This window comes from Danio aesculapii, chromosome 7 (genome assembly GCF_903798145.1).
Source record: "Danio aesculapii chromosome 7, fDanAes4.1, whole genome shotgun sequence".
Classification (NCBI taxonomy): Eukaryota; Metazoa; Chordata; class Actinopteri; order Cypriniformes; family Danionidae; genus Danio; species Danio aesculapii.
Window position 1 is genome coordinate 64,781,657 of NC_079441.1, and position 17,278 is coordinate 64,798,934.

General features: G+C 34.5%; 1 protein-coding gene across 1 annotated transcript in view; it reads right to left on the bottom strand.

Moving 5' to 3' along the window:
• Positions 1 to 418: 418 nt before the first annotated feature.
• galnt18b (UDP-N-acetyl-alpha-D-galactosamine:polypeptide N-acetylgalactosaminyltransferase 18b) overlaps positions 419 to 17,278 on the bottom strand; it is a 273,853-nt gene continuing 256,993 nt past the window's right edge. Inside the window, exon 11 of the mRNA XM_056462355.1 lies at positions 419 to 1,043. Coding sequence (XP_056318330.1) covers positions 897 to 1,043 — 147 coding nt within the window. The 3' untranslated portion in view covers positions 419 to 896. The remainder of the gene's footprint in view (positions 1,044 to 17,278) is intronic.

Sequence of the window (17,278 nt, forward strand, 5' to 3'; positions counted from 1 at the left end):
GTTTTCCACCAAGGCAACCCGGGGTACTGAAATATAATTGACTAAACATTGGGCGGGTTAAAGGGACAAAACAAAAGACAGACATTCCAGCACGGAAAGCACATTTTCAAAGCAGAATATCTGATTACTATTGTTTTTTAGATTTACACGAATGTTCACTTAGCATGTTTCTTAAATATCTGCAAACATATTATGGTATTTTTATGCTTTAGAAGAGTCAAAACTTACATACAGCACCTTTAAAGTTATTAGTAACTAATAAAATTATGGTAACTAATAATCTTAACTTTTTAAAATTTGGTTGTAATGCAATAATGTGCACCTTTCATAAATCTGCTTTAAAACAATAATTATTAAGAAAAACGCTATACAAATAAACTTGAATTGTAAGGCCAGACAGCAGAACTCACACAAAGTCTTAGCATTTGTTCTTTTTTTACTGCCATGAATTATAAATACTGAGAATATTTACTTTACATGTAGATATAAAACAGCTGATTGTATCTAGATATGTTCCAACATGTTGTTGGCATGTCCCAAAAATGTACAGAGTAGTTTCAAAATAATCTCAACCTACAAACCTGAGACACTAGAAAAAGAAATACAGCAAGAACGTTGCCAAAGCTTTGCTACATAGTAGCAATTATGGCTTCAATGTGTGCGCTGGAGCCGGTACAACCTTCAAGTCAAGACGAAACCGAGTAGACCTTGCACAAAATATATCTCAGTACAGTGTAGGACCTCATAACACACAATGCGGCATCAGCCAAACGTGGCTTATCAATATGCACAAGTACAGTAGCTAGAGAAAAATGTTTAACATTTATCATATGATGTCAAAGTCAGAGACATCCAGGTGCTTCGTTTCTCAATGCCGTCCCAGGTCTCGAAAGTCATCATAAGGTGCTACCAGGCAACATATTGGTGATGGTCCAGTTCTGGCCAGTGCATTTTTGGAGGGTGAGCTGAAATCCGAACTCATTGTCATTGTTCTCCACGAGTTCAAGGCATCGCTTTGACTTTGTATTCTGGATGGAGCCTCCCTGAAGAAAGGAGAAAGAAAATAGATATATTTCATTACAGGCTCCCTTGACTGTGCCCAGGCATGTTTCTGTGCAGATGGAGCTGTCAGAGTGTCATCCGTCTTTCCATGAAATTCGCTTTCAATGTGGCTAACCTTTCACACTTCACGATCAGAGAAATCTCATCTGCTATTACAGCCTTATCTGGCAAGAAAATGTGCTTACTCACATGTACGGATACATTTTTATATGCTTGGGTTGTAAAGGCTAAAAAGTAGAGTTTGGATGAACTGACAGCATTTAGAAAATACTTTCTAAGGGATGTAAACAATGATACTGTAAGTCTCCTAACACATATCCTATTTTACATTTCTGTAGCTTTCTTAGAATTCAAAAAGGTCCACCTATTGATAAATAATGTTGTGATGGCTGTTTTAACGTTAAGATATGATTGAATTGCCTCTTGTTACAACAAGCAGGACATGTTCCTGGGCCAATGACATCCCGACACTGAAATAACACTGGTCTATAACAGGCATGGGCAAACTCGATCCTCGAGGGCCGATGTCCCTGCAGAGTTTTGCTCCAACACTAATCAAACACACCTGAACACCCTAATTAGTGTCTTCAAGATCACTAGAAAGCTACAAGCAGGTGTGTTTGATTAGGGTTGGTGCAAAACTATGCAGGGACACCGGCCCTCCATGATCGAGTTTGCCCATCCCTGGTCTATAATCATCTACAAATGAAAGTTTATTTGCAAAAACAGATAACTCAGTTTTTAGATATCATTGTTGGTAACACTTTAGTTTAAGTCTAGTAATTCCCACTAATAACTACTGGATTATACCTGCCTATTATTACAAAATTGGCTGTCTTTACAGTAGTATTTACAGAATATAGTATGATCTTATTCTGCATCCCTAATTCTATACTAATACCTAAACCCAGCTACTATACTATGTATTAATAAAAAGTAGAGTAGTCTAGAAAAAAGTCATGATGTGTTTACACCAGACGCAGCATGTGTGAATAAATCCCGCCATTCATGCGTAGATGTGTGAACATTTTAAGTTTACTCACTTCATTTGCGAGTCATATTCACTTCACAATAGACGCGGATTCGCATCATGAGCAGGGCTTCTGTCTGCCAAGTGACTCTAGCTTTGTTGCTAAGTGACTAACATGGATTTTATTGAGAGATGTGTTTTTGTGCTTAAGGAATGCTGAAAAACAGCGTATATTTGTTTGGCGCTGTGTCTGAGTCCCCTAGATCATTTCAGAGGTGCACCCAGCTCTGTGAGCTCATCAACTCCTCCAGAAATTGTGGTTGGAACATAGAAGCTTTCAGCGGTGCTTCAGACTGAGCCGAGCCCAGTTTGATCAACTGTTGTCCGGTGTCGGCAAGAGGATTTCCCCTCGGGACACCAACAACAGGTGCTACGGCATAATCATGCCCTTATAGGATAAAGCTCCTGATTGGTGAATGTGGCGCAAATGTCCGCTGAAGTTCAGATTTTCCAACTCGAGTGATTCGCGTCAAACGTGCAAAACGCTCAACTCACTTCATTCACATCATCACATCATCATCATCACATTGAAATCACATCATTCGCACCACAGGATGTCTTTGCATTGACTTAACATGTAAATCATTCGCTATTGGCGCTTCATCCTTGTCTGGTGTGAACGCAGCATTAGGTAACAATTTGCAAATATTCTTTACAAAAAAAAAAAAAAAGACTAATGGACGATACTAAACCTGAAGTTTATTTCTTTTTAGTAATTTTCAGAGATCATGTTTTTACATTGAGTACTTAGGAGATAAATTGCTAAATGTTAAAATAACCAAACAACACCCCCACCCCCCTGCCCCTCAAAACGGTGTTATCTGTTTTTGAAAACAAAGTCTTCAAGTTCTTACAATTCCTTCACAGAATTTTTATATAATGAGTGCCTTTATAGCTACACAATTATAATGTAGATATTTCGAGTCCCTATAACCGCAGTTTTAAACTCAACTTTTCAGCTACACAAAAACAAATGACAATACATTTCTAAATTACAGTCTGTAGAAGTGATAATGAAGTTGCTGAAAATTGTGGTAGTCAAGGTGATCAGATTTCACGCAAATACATTTGAATTCTATACATTCAAAGTGTAAAAACAGTGTTTGAGTGGGTTTGAATCAAAATTATTTTAGTATCAATAAGACACTATAGATTCTGTATACTATTTATTATTCACTTTTATTTTAATATCAGTCAAAGTTTTACAAAAAGATTTAAAATATTAATAATTAGCTTTTTTTAGGTCAGTTTTTATTATCCATTTATAGTTTACTTACTCAAGGGCCGTTTATTTTAAAGTTGATATTCAGTCACATCATCTTGGTGTTTCGTAACATCTAATTTTATGAGGTGGGTCGTTAGCCCAATGCTCAATCCCCAACCTGGAGAACCAGGACATACACACATACAGTATAGAAAATTTACTTTACCCAATTCACCTATACCGCATGTCTTTGGACTGTGGTGGAAGCCCATGTGAACATGGGGAAAACATGCAAACTTCAGATAAAAATGCCAACTGACCCAGCTGTGGCTTGAATCAGCAAACTTGTTGCTGTGAGGCGACAACGCTACCCACTGCATGATTGTGCTGTCCATTTAAAGTTTATCTTAAGCATTTTTTTGCACATTTAATAATTAGTTAAACAGTAACATTGTTTATATATATATATATATATATATATATATATATATGCTAAATGTATGAAATAAAATAGATGACACCGAACATAACACAATTCACACACACAAAAAAAAAACACTTTAAAAAATGATGTTTCCTGTTTGTTTAATTTACTTATTTAAAATGAGAACACAAGGGGACAACTTAATAGTTTTATATTCAATTAACTTAAATTTGTAAAAACTAATAAGTTAATTTATTTCCTATATGTTGTCTCAACACAAATCCATTGTGTTTATAACATGGATTTAAGATTCTATTAACTTAAAAGGCCTTAACCCTTTTACACATGAGTTTTAAATACTCCAGCTGACCATCCTGCATGAGTTTTTTTGGTGACCATTACTTACAATCCATCCTCTAAAGTTCCCACAGTGAAGCATCAAGTTTATCACGTGACCCACCAGCCCCAATGATCTATGTATATATCGTTTTTTTTCCTTTTCTGTAAATATTGACAAATGTTTCAAGTATATTGTGAAATTTATGTATTAGTATGTAAATATGTAATAGAACATATATTTTGTCTTTTAAACAGCTTAATGATCATATTATTTGTTATATGACAGCTTACAGACACTAGAAGGCGCTAGAAGGGATACAGCTGCGTTCAGAAGTTTACAAGTATTTATATTACTTATTAAATTACACATTAATTGTATTTTATTAGTGGCTTCCCTCTACCTCAGCCATAAACCCTGAATCTGAATTTTAGCAGTTGATGACGTGCGCTCTGAATGTTCTAATCACACCGGTGTGATCGTACGCGTGAAAAGGGTTAGATGCATTTTTGATTCTGCCAATGAATTAAGAAAATGTATGTATTTATTTGTAATATGCAACAACAACAACAATGTCTTGAGGCACTCTACAGCTTTTTATTTTTATTTTGAGATGCAACACAAAGCTCACTCCTAAAAAATGCAGTTTGTTCAAACTACTTATTTAAAATGAGCTTAATAAACACAATTCTTGCATTTTAAAAATAGTTTTATTGTAGTTTTTGCAGACATAGAAAAACAGACAAAGGAACAGACAAAGAAACACATCATAAAACAATAATCTGTGCATGAGCATAAAACAAGAGAAAATTCGAAATCCTAATCCTAAATGCAACACAATCCTAATTTCCCGTAAAGATGAATAACAAAATAGGTTGAACATTTAGAGACATCAGGCATCTTCTGCTCTCTTTTGATGGAGTCTCATCTCTTGTATCTGTAAGAAACAGTTGCGCTTCAGGCTTCAACATGATTTCAACATGAGAGAGAGCTGGAGGGAAGTATCCGCACTGGGAGAACCCGACTGCAGGACTGAGATACGGTGACTGAGGTTTTCAGTTTAACTCGCTTTTCACAGAAGAGCTCGCCCGTGGCCTTAAGAGCAGGTTTATTCGCTCTTAGTAGCACAGACTTTGAGAGAAGCTCAGCTGTGGTCAGGAGGTCTTCAGACAGAGGCTTTACATTCTCCAGCAGTTTCTTTGAGAAGGCTGTTATCGCAAGCCTATAATGTGCGGTTTGCTCCTTCTATGTTTACCAGAACAACAGGACACACAGCTACAAGCTTTACAGATTATCAGGTGAGTAGGGTCTGCTTTTCAGAAGATGCGGTTGTGGATTAGGGCAGTGCTAGTGCTGGCTTACTAGAGGAGTGTAAACACGTGTTACGCTTATAGAAATGTGCATAAATCATGTGTGTGTGGACAATACATAAGTTAACAACCCAGGCTCATTGCATTTATGTACCCAGGGATACATTTTTGAGAACCGAGAAATATGTACAGTACCTACGTCTTCTTGCTTTTTTTTTTTTTTTATTAATTCACTAGAGGGTGCCTACATTTTTGACAATCTTAAATACGTCACTGGGGAACATTTTCTTATATGTTCCATCAGGGCCGGCCTTGTACATTTGGGGGCCCTAAGCAAATTTTGGGGCCCAACCTTGCTCTAGATAGTGGAGTATTGCCATTGCAAACAAATCAATAAAACAGAAAAGTAAAGCCTGATTTCTTCTACTTAATAACTCTCTGAATTATTTGGACATTTTAAAACAGCACTGTTTTTGTCCACTAGCAGCTTCAAAAATGAAGAATTAAACTATCTTAAATAAAGGGACCGTTGATTCCTACTTTGTGCCCTTCTGGTGTGTTTAAAATACATTCTATTAATTTAGCAAACAGATTGAAGATTTTATAGCTAAAGATCCTAAGTTGAGTTAAAAAAAAAAAAAAAAAATTATATATATATATATATATATATATATATATATATATATATATATATATATATATATATATATATATATATATATATATATAATTCCAAAAGCAAAAACCCTGCAATGAAATGACACTGAACAATAAATAGCCAAAAGTGATAATACATTATTTAGTAATAAAATATACATTCCGAGCTCATTATAAACAAACAAAAAACAAAAAAAAAAACAAAAAAAAAATTAACATTCATTCAAAAATTTATCCATAAATAATAAAATCATTAAGCAAATAATATAAAGTAAATATGAAAAATATTCATATAACTAACATATATGAAAAAGCGAAGCAACAAATACTGGGTTAAACCAGGAAAAAATGAAATATTTTATATATGTAGACTATGTTTATTAATCTGTAATTGCCTATTTTCGATAAATGTGCTTTTAGATTATAATTTCATTATATCATATAGATTTATGATATAATTTCCCCCTCAGTTTTTCTACATCTGAAGGATAACGTTTCATTTTCGCGGTCCAATTTCCAAAATAAATCAGGTATATAACAGGGAAGGCAACAAAGCAAAGGCCATGGTTGTGTCTGTGCGAGGCTTTGCGTTCTTGTAGTGACCGGTCGTTCTTGCCAACACAATCTCACGGCAATTCGTAACTTTTTTTTTAGTGGCTAATTCGTACGAATTCGTACGATCTAATTCATACAATTTAGTACGATTTGCTCATCCTCCAATGGCGGTTGGGTTTAGGGGCGGGGTTAGGTGCCACGCCTCCTTTTTAAAATCGTACCATTTCGTACGACTGAACTCGTACGAATTCGTACGAATTAGCCACTTAACTGTCAAAACGTAAAATACTTAAGTTTTCTCGTGAGATCAGGCTGGTCTTGCAGGTTACCTTGGAAGAACAAACTTGAATCGCGAAAACAAAGAACGCATATGAAATGCTTCGAGCTTCCTGTTGATCACATGAAAACAATTTAAATTCTAATTAAAAAAATTTACATTTTATTTTTTATTTTTAGTGAAAATGTATAAATATTTAAGTCCTAAAGCACTGTCAGTGAAGATAATTTGTAAAATGCAAAAAACAAACAAACAAAAAAAAAAAATTATTTCAGCAAGGAAACGACTTTCACCAGCGGGTTGAGAGGGACAGCATGAGGGAATTGGTGTGAAAACCCAGTATTTTTACAGTATACAGATACTTGGGATAATGTAAGTCCATAATTGAGCAAAATATATAACACTGTACTTGTGTTCTTTGTATATTTTATTGAAAAAATCTTACATTGTGCCTTTAAAAGGCCTTTTTTCCCTCTATCTTTCTCTTTGTTCTTGCCACGAAAAAAGAAACGGCGCAAGCTTAAATATTTTAAAACAATCAAGTAATGCTCAGATGTTGAAATGACTCTCAGAAATAACTTATAATGATGAAATAACCCTCAGTTCCTCAATAAGTTTGATGATTCCATCTCAAAGTTGAGAACGATTCTTTGAAAACCAGTGACTTTCAAAACTTCCAGCTGCTCGACGGCTGTCAGGAGTATCAATAAACTGACAGTGAGTGCTGTTACTTATGCTCTGTGGCTTCTTGCCAACTTTTATGAATTATTCTGAGTCCTGCAAATTATTAATCAAAAGTCACTGGAACTTTAAAGACTGCAGTGTCAGAGGAAAGCATCATGAGATGAGATTTTTTTCTTTCGTTCTTGTTTTATCTTTGACTTAACAGGTGTAAGGCAAAAGAGGATTATTTTTATCTTTAAAGAAATAGGAATCCACTTCAGTACTTCAAACACATTACCAGGGCTGTAAAACATCCTCAAAGCACTGATACTAGGTGAAAACTATGTGGTTTGGTATTTACTTTAATAAATACATTGGTTTACATTTAATAAATAAGCAAACAGTAAAAAAATTGTAATGCAAACTGAACAGTATTGCAAAAAAATGTTGTCAGACAGACTTAAACATGTTTGTGTAAAGGGGAATACTCTCATTCTTTTCTTTATACATTTTAAAGCAAATATAACTCAATAAAGTCAATATAACAATGCAACTTCATTAGATTCCACATCAATCCAGCAGCGTATGAAGTAGTTTTGGTGGTAGAGAAACAGTTCTCTGGGGAGTAAATCACGTGTTATGTTTCTTATCTCATATGACTTCAGAAGTGACTATGTGGAATTGTAACTTTTGTTCAAATGTTTCTCAATTGCTGTTTAATGAAGAGACATTTTTCTCAATAGACGTTTAAACAATAGTTTTAATTACTCATGTACATGAACTAATTTAATTTGTCTTTGTAATGATAAAGTAATTGATATTTTACTAGTTATTTCAGCTAAAATTCAGTGCAATTTAAAGGCTTAACTAAAAAAAAAATAGTAATAATTTCTTAAAGGGGCTAATAATGTTGCCCTTAGCAGTAAACAAAAAAAAACATAAACAGTATATTCAAATATACATATTCTTTGTATATATTCTATATATAGTATATCTTTTGGCAGCTTAAAGATGACTCCCATGTGGAGAATGATGTCAGTGGGTTTTGTCTATCCAAACTGATCTTTATTTTGTATTTTCTATTGGATTCAAGTCAGGCGATTGGCTGGGCCATTCTACAGCTTGATTTTCTTTCTCTGAAAGCATTTGAGAGTTCCCTTGGTTAAGTTTATCTTGCTGAATTGTTTATTCTGGTTTTATCTTTATCATCCTGATTGTGTAGATGTTGTACTGAATCAGCGAATGTTAATTTACACTGAGGAAGGGTATAGGGTGGCTGAATAACTTCTGAGAGATTTCAGCTGCTGTCAGGGCTTTCCATGGCTTTCTACACCTCCCTTCATTCATGTGTTCAATACCTTTTTCATGCATCATTTCATTTTATAACACATAACCTAATTTGTTTTCTTTGTTTTCTTTACACATATGAATTTCTTTGATTGTTATAAGCATCTGGTGAAGTTTTCAAGTTAACAGCACCTTTAGAAATATGTTTTCTGAGAAAAATTATGACATGTTCAATTATTTCCCCCGTTCATTGCTCCCTAAGTTTACCCAAATATGATGATTTCTGCTGCTGAAGAAAATGATGTTTTGGTAAATATTTAATATTGGTTAACATTTTATAAATTAGCAAAAACAATCTAATGCAAATTGAACAGTATTGCAATACATATTTTGTAAGACAGACTTACAAATGTTGGTTTAAAAGAGGGAATTCTTTCAATCTATTTCTTTATACATTTTAAAGCAAATTGATCGTGTTCAGGACTTGTTTTTATTGCTGATATGATCAATATATCTCAACAAATCAATATAACAATGTAACTTAATTAGATTCCACATCAATCCAGCAGCTTATGAAATAGTTCTGACAGTAGAGAAGCAGTTATTCAGGCAGTAAATCCCATGTTATGTTTCTTATCTCATATGACATCAGAAGTGACTAAATAAACAAGTGTTTCTCAATTGATGTTTAATGAGGAGACATTTTTTTCAATACACATTTTAAACAATAGTTTTAATTACTCATGTACATAAACTAATTTAATTTGTCTTTGTAATGATAAATTAATATTTTACTAGTTATCTCAGCATAAAGTGCAATCTAAAGTCTTAACTAAAAATAATAATTTCTCAAGGGGACTGATAATATAGACCTTAGCAATAAAATACAACAACAGTAAATTCAAATATACATATTAATTGTGTGTATATATATATATATATATATATATATATATATATATATATATATATATATATATATATATATATATATATATATATATATATATATATATATATATATATATATATATATATATTCTATATACAGTACACTCTTTGGTAGCATAAAAATGACTCTCATGTGGAGAATGAAGTCATGCATTGCTCAGGTGTGATCTTTTTCACAGACTTCAACAGAGTGCACCAAAATCTTGATGGTTCTGTGGGTCTTGTCTATCCAAGCTGATCTCCATTTTGTATTCCCTATTGGATTCAAGTCAGGTGATTAGCTAGGCCATTCTACAGCTTGATTTTCTTTCTCTGAAAGCATTTGAGAGTCTCCTTGGCTGTGTTTTGGATCATTGTCTTGCTGAAATGTCCACCCAGGTTTCATCTTCATCATCCTGCTAATGTAGACGTTGGACTCAATCAGCTAATGTTAATTTACACTGAGGAAGGGCAGAGGGTTGCTGAAGAACTACTGAGAGATTTCAGCTGCTGTCTGGGCTTTCCATGCCTTTCTACATCTCCCTTTCTTCATGTGTTCAATACTTATTTTTCTGTGTCATTTCATTTTATTACACAACTTAATTCGTAAATTAATTAGATTTGTTTTTATGTATGTATTTATTTGGTTATCATCAACATCTGGTGCAAATTTCAAATCATCAGCACATTTAGAAATATATTTTCTGAGAAAAATGGTGACATGTTGAATACTTATTACCCCCACTCTATGTCGTACTCTCCCGTTCACTGCTCTTAAAGTTTACTCAAATATGATGATTTCTGCTGCTGAGGAACCAGGAAAAACTTAAACTTTGCAAACTTAGCTTAAGAATGGAACCCCGACTAATTTCATTCCTGCAGGCACAGGACGTCAGAGTGACGTTGTACCCCAATGTCGTCAGGATGTTGGATTTTAGTTAGTTAATACCACAAATTTAAACCAAGATCACCATCTACTGATGTTAGACTTTGACGTTGTATGGACGTCACATTATAACGTTAAGATGACGTTGGACTTTGGTTAGTTAATTCCACAGCCTAAAATCAACCAAAGATCAATGTCTACTGATGTTATACCGACGTTGTATGGTCATCTTTTTATGGCGTCATTTGACGTTAAACTAGCATTGGATTTTGCTCCTCTGACGTTGCAACCAAAATATAACCAAATACCTACATCATATGACGTTTTGTGCATGGTGGGATGTCAAAACACACTCTTTGCCAAAGCGTTTCTTAAAACAAACGTAATAAGAACAACATAAGATGATTACGTTTTTTCTTTGTTTTCTGAAAAGAGTTCGTCACTTCATCCCAATTTAACCCTAATTTGTCATGCACTTGTCTGCACAAGCTGCCCGAGGTGCAAATGTTCCGCTCATAATGATGCTTAAGAAGTGTGTTAAAGGTTGCAGGATTCCAAAGTCTTTAAAGTGGTTCATTGAAGCATGGGGGAATCTAACATGGCGGTGTGCATCCATCTGTGGGCACAGGGGTAAATACGAAGGGCGAAGCTAAATCAGCCCATCACTCGAGCTGTTGTGCATCACTGGCTGATGTCGGAAAGAAATATCGCTCGCATTCCCAGAGAACAAGACCTGTCTCAACACCTACTAATCAATTCACTATATAAGAAGGCCTTGTGGTCTTACGTCAGGTTTAAGAAGTGAACTTTATATTGATCCAGTCTATTTCTGTGATGATGTGTGCGTTTGCATTAGAGTAGACTGTAGCATCGCCTTCAGCCATTGCTAATGCGAGATACATACATAAACACAAAAGGCTGTTAGGGAGGCATAATTGGAGAAAGAAGTTACAAATGGCAAGCGATAAGACAGAAACTAATTAATGAGAGCAAGCGGCGCACATTTCAACGAGTAACATCATCATAAGCTCCATAAAGAGCTAAAACAAATCCAATAAACAGCCGCTAAAGTGTGCTTTGTGCATCTCATTCAAAGATAGTAAAATGGGTTTTATTAAAAATAACCGGTCAACCGTTTTATTTCGAGCCCCTCTGGTTATTAGAGAAAATTGCTTTCTTAAAGTTATATTCAAACTTTAAACACACAATGACTCTTTTTTTATATCGGTGTTTACACAGCACTGACTACATAATATTACAGCTCTAATAATATTGGTAAGGCACTCATATTAAATTCATTCATTTGGTTTACTCCCTTATTTATCAGGGGGGCCACAGTGAAATGATCCGTGCATGAACTATATGCATATGTTTCATGCAGTGAATGCCCTTCCAGCTGCAACCCAGTACTGGGATCATACACATTCATACACTACGGACAATTTAGTTCATTCAATTCACCTATACCGCATGTCTTTGGACTGTGAGGGGGACCGGAGCAGCCTGAGGAAACCCACACCAACAGGGGAGAACCAGCAAACTCCACATAGAAATGCCAACTGGTCCAGCCAGGACTCAAACCAGCGACTTTCTTGCTGTGAGGCCACAGTGCTAACCACTGAGCCACCATGCTGCCCTAATACTAAATATTTCTTGCTGTAAAATGAAATTCCAGTGCACTTTTTTTGCTATGATGGAAACTTGGAAATTGGTTAACAGCAATTCATCTTTCCTTACTATAAAAAACTGCAGAACTTGAGAAAGTTTCACACTTTACCGTCAGCGCTTTTCCACATTCAAACCCAAACGATTTTCACTGGCGTCGAGCTGAAGAGTATGCAAAATCACTCCTTGACGTTAGATGGCGCTACACAACTTTAAGCTTCTGACACCCGCTTGTAACACAGAAGAAGAAGACAAAGTTGACACGTTTGTTGTTATAGATGGATAGTTCAAGTAGCAGCTCCAGCTCTAGCGATGAAGAAGTAATTATTGTTCACCTGAGCAATAAGCAGCTCCACGTTCATATCGCCTCTGTGCATCTTCTTCAAAGTGCGCTCGCATTGACAGTTTTGCGTTTGAGCGCCTCCAAGTGCTGTTTACTGTAACTTCAGCAGCTCCATGCACGTGAACAAAAGTGCCAACCTGATTGGTGGAGAAGGGTTAGACAAAAAAAAAAAAAAAAAAAAAACGAGCATGAGGCGTTTAAAAAAAAAAATAATGCTCCTGCGCCTGGCGTTTTGCACGTTGGTGTGCACGATCACATTGACGGTCTTTATTTGGTCACGAGGTGTTAAACGTCGACGGAAAACGCGAGCAAAAAACGTCTCGGTATGCACGGGCCTTTAAGCATTCAAGATAAAATTAAAAATAGTAAATTACTGTTTTATGTATACATATGAAAAGCAATTAGTTGACTTAGACATGTGAGTAAAGCTGTTGCCTCAAAATAATAATTGAATGTTTTTAGAACCTTATATTGTTAGTTATAAGCACACTATTAGCATGTTACACATTGTTAGCATGTTTAAGCATGCTAGCACGTTTTTTTTAGCAAAATACTAGCATGTTATACCATGGTGCTAGCACACTTGACCATAATAATAAACATAATAACTTAAATATAATAAAGCTAATGCTAATGTTAGATTATTGGTTTCTAGCACATTTTATGTTTTTTATGTAGTTTCAACTTGGTTTTAATACAATGCTTGGTTGTTTTAATGTTACTTGATTGTTTTAACATTCTTAAAATGTTGTGTAACGTTCCTTAGATGTTGTTTAAATTTTGACATAATACTAATAAAATAAGGTTTCTGGAACACTCTTCTAATTTTGACAAAAAAACATTCTTAAAACCAAGTTCTTGGAACTTCTTTTTAATGTCTTAGAATTTAATAACATTTTTATAATGCTGATTTATTGCTAAAAACGTTCTTAGAATTAATATAACTAGACTTCATTCATTTATTCATTCATTTATTGAATAGTCCCTTTATTCATGCGGGGTCGCCAAGCCAAATCAACGGCCAACTTATCCAGCATATGTTTTACATAGCGGATACCCTACCAGCCACGGCCTAATACTGGGAAACCCCCATGCACTCTCACATTCACACATGTACACTACGGCCAATTTCATTTTATTTAATTCACCTATACCTATATATAGACTGTGGGGGAAACCGGAGCACCCGGAGGAAATCCACGCCAACATGGGGAGAACATGCAAACTCCACACAGAAATGCCAACTGACCCAGCCGGGACTCAAACCAGCAACCTTCTTGCTGTGAGGCAACAGCGCAACACACACTGCACCATCTTAACGACTGAGCCACTGCGCCGTCCTAATTTTAAATAGTTTAATAGTATATTTTTGAATAAACTTGTTATTGGTTAACAGCAATTCATTTTTCCTTACTATAAAAAACTGCAGAACTTGAGAAAGTTTTACACTAAAGCTTTTGTAAAAGGCCATGTACAATCAGAAAAGACAGCTACTTAGAGAATCTAAATATAAATCAGACAAAATGATAAATAGTAAATTACTGTTTTATGTATACATGTGAAAAAAGCAATAAGTTGACTTAAACAAGTGAGTAAACCTTTTGCCCTAAAATTATTAATTAAAAGAAAGTTTTTGTAACATGCATTGTTAGCATGTTACACATTGTCAGCATGTTTTAACATGCTAGCACAGTTTTTTTAAGCAATACTAACATGTTATACTATGGTGCTAGCACATTTAAATATTTAGGAGGTTTCATGTTATCTTATAGATTATTTTATGTGACATGTTGTTAGCATTATGCTAATGTTAAGTTGTTAATTTCTATCACATTTTTATATAGTTTACATTTGGTTTTAACACAATGTTTGCTCGTTTTAACATGTTACTTGCATGTTTTAACAATGGATAGCCAAGCGAAAAGGGAACGTTCATTGAACCTTGTGTAACATTCTAAAAAAGTTGTTTAAATGTTGATGTAATATCATTAAAATAATGTTTATAGAACATTCTTGTCATGTTGATAGAAAAACATCTTAGAACAACTGCTTAAGAACGTTTAGTAATGTTTTTATAAAGCTGATAGAAAAAAATTAATAATATAACAAAACATAATAAAATATATAAAGAATATTTTAATGACGTTGTTATAACCAAGAATGTTAATACAACACCTGAATAATCAATGTTCTAAATGTAATCACCATAACAAAATAACATGTATATATACAGTTGAAGTCAGAATTATTAGCCCCCCTATGAATTAATTTTTATTAAATATTTTCCAAATCATGTTTAACAGAGCAAGGAAATTTTCACAGTATGTCTGATAATTTTTTCTTCTGGAGAAAGTCTTATTTGTTTTATTTTGGCAGGAATAAAAGCAGTTTTTAATTTTTTAAACACCATTTTTAAGGACAATATTATTAGCCCCTTTAGCTATATATTTTTTTCTATAGTCTGCAGAACAAACCATCGTTATACAATAACTTGCCTAATTACCCTAACCTGCCTAGATAACCTAATCAACCTTGTTAAGCCTTTAAATGTCACTTTAAGCTGTATAGAAGTGTCTTGAAAAATACATAATATTATTTACTGTCATCATGACAAAGTTAAAATAAATCAGTTATTAAAAATGAGTTATTAAAACTATTATATTTAGAAATGTGTTGAAAAAAAAATCTTCTCTTCCTTAAACAGAAATTGGGGAAAAAAATAAATAGGGGGGCTAATAATTCTGACTTCAACTGTATATATGAAGCATTTAACTTATTTATAATGTAAATGTTTGGATGTATTGACTGTTATAAGAATATTTCAAAAGTAATGCTACATAACCTAATGTCAACTTGAAGAGAACATTTTTAGAACCTTAAATCATTAGCTGGGAGTTTAAGCATATTGCTAGCATGTTTTAAAGTTGTTAGCCTGTTTTACCATGCTAGAGCACTGTTGGAGGAAAACACTAGCATATGCCATACTGCTAGCACATTCAAACTACAACCCCAAATCCGAAAAGGTTGGGACCGCATGGAAAACACAAATAAAAAAGATAGAAGTGATTTTTTAATATACTTTGACATATAAATGAACACATATTCCAATTTTGGTTCTTGCAACACATTTAAAAAAATGCTGGAACAGTAAAGCATTTACCTCTTTGTAATGTTGCCATTCCTTTTCACAACACTTAAAAGACGTTTAGGGACTGAAGACACCAAGTAATGAAGTGTTTCAGGTGTAATTTTGTCCCATTCTTCCTGCAAACAAGTCTTAGGTCGGCAACAGTATGGGGTCTTTGTTGTCGCATTTTGCACTTCAAAATGCACCACACATTCTCTATTGGAGACAGGTCAGGACTGCAGACAGGCCAGTCAAGTACCTGCATGCTCTTCCTCCGCAAGGAAAGGATGTATATTTACAAATGAAATGAAGTTGACCGGACAAAACATGAAATATTTTGTGTTCATATTGTCTGCAATCAAAAGTCAATTTGGAAATCACTACTTTCTTTTTTATTTCTGTTTTCCACACTGTCCCAACTTTTTTTGATTTAGGGTTGTATAAAAATCTTGCTGAGGTGTAATTTTACAGATTTTAGAAGTAAAAAAAAAGTTTAAAGTTTAAAAAAGTAAAATAAAATAAGTAATTTTTATTCTTTATGTGGCTACAGTATGTCATGGCTGTCAGTATATAGGCTAATAAACGTACATAAATGGTAATATTTTTAAAATCATGTATTAATAAAATAAGTTTTGTATTTAATCTCAAATTTAATCTCAAATTAAAACCCTTAAATGTTGGCAGCCTGTTCACATTTATGCTCTAAAGACTGATAAACTAGTGAATACCATGATGGCTAAAGGCGAGCCCTTCAGCTGTGACTGTACTCATTCAGTGACATCCTTCCGCTAGAAGATGATGCATGTGAAACCTCCGGCATCTGCTTCACTGCTTTACTGTCAGTCAGTGACTAAACAGACAGAGCATCTGTGTATGAAAGTATAGCTCTTAAGTAAACTGCACTTTCAGTCAGGCTTCCACAGCACCATCACATCATGTCTAATGATCCAGAACTGATTCAAATGAGCTTCACAGATAACCCAGCAAATACGACTAAAATGGTTTATTCCTGGAGGAAACTTTCTGGTAGATCTAAATTCTGATGTGCCTTCTGCTTTATTTTAGGATGATTTATATACTACTGTAGTTTTTTTTAATGAATAGTTAACTTTACCATTTATACTTTAGTTTTTATTTAAATTTGTAAATGTTTACATAAGTTTATGTTTTTGTTAATGTTTAGGTAAAATAGGAACATCGATGGGCGGCACGGTGGCTCAGTGGTTAGCACTGTCGCCTCACAGCTAGAAAGTCGCTGGCTTGAGTCCCGGCTGGGCCAGTTGGCATTTCTGTGTGGAGTTTGCATGTTTTCCTCGTGTTCATGTGGCTTTCCTCTAGGTGCTCCATTTCCCCCCATAGTCCAAAGACATGCGGTATGAGTCAATTGGGTAAACTAAATTGTCTGTAGTGTGTGTGTGTGTGTGAATGAGTAAGTATGAGTGTTTCCCAATACTGGATTGTGGCTGGAAGGGCATTTGCTGAGTAAAACATATGCTGGAATATTTGGCGGTTCATTCCGCT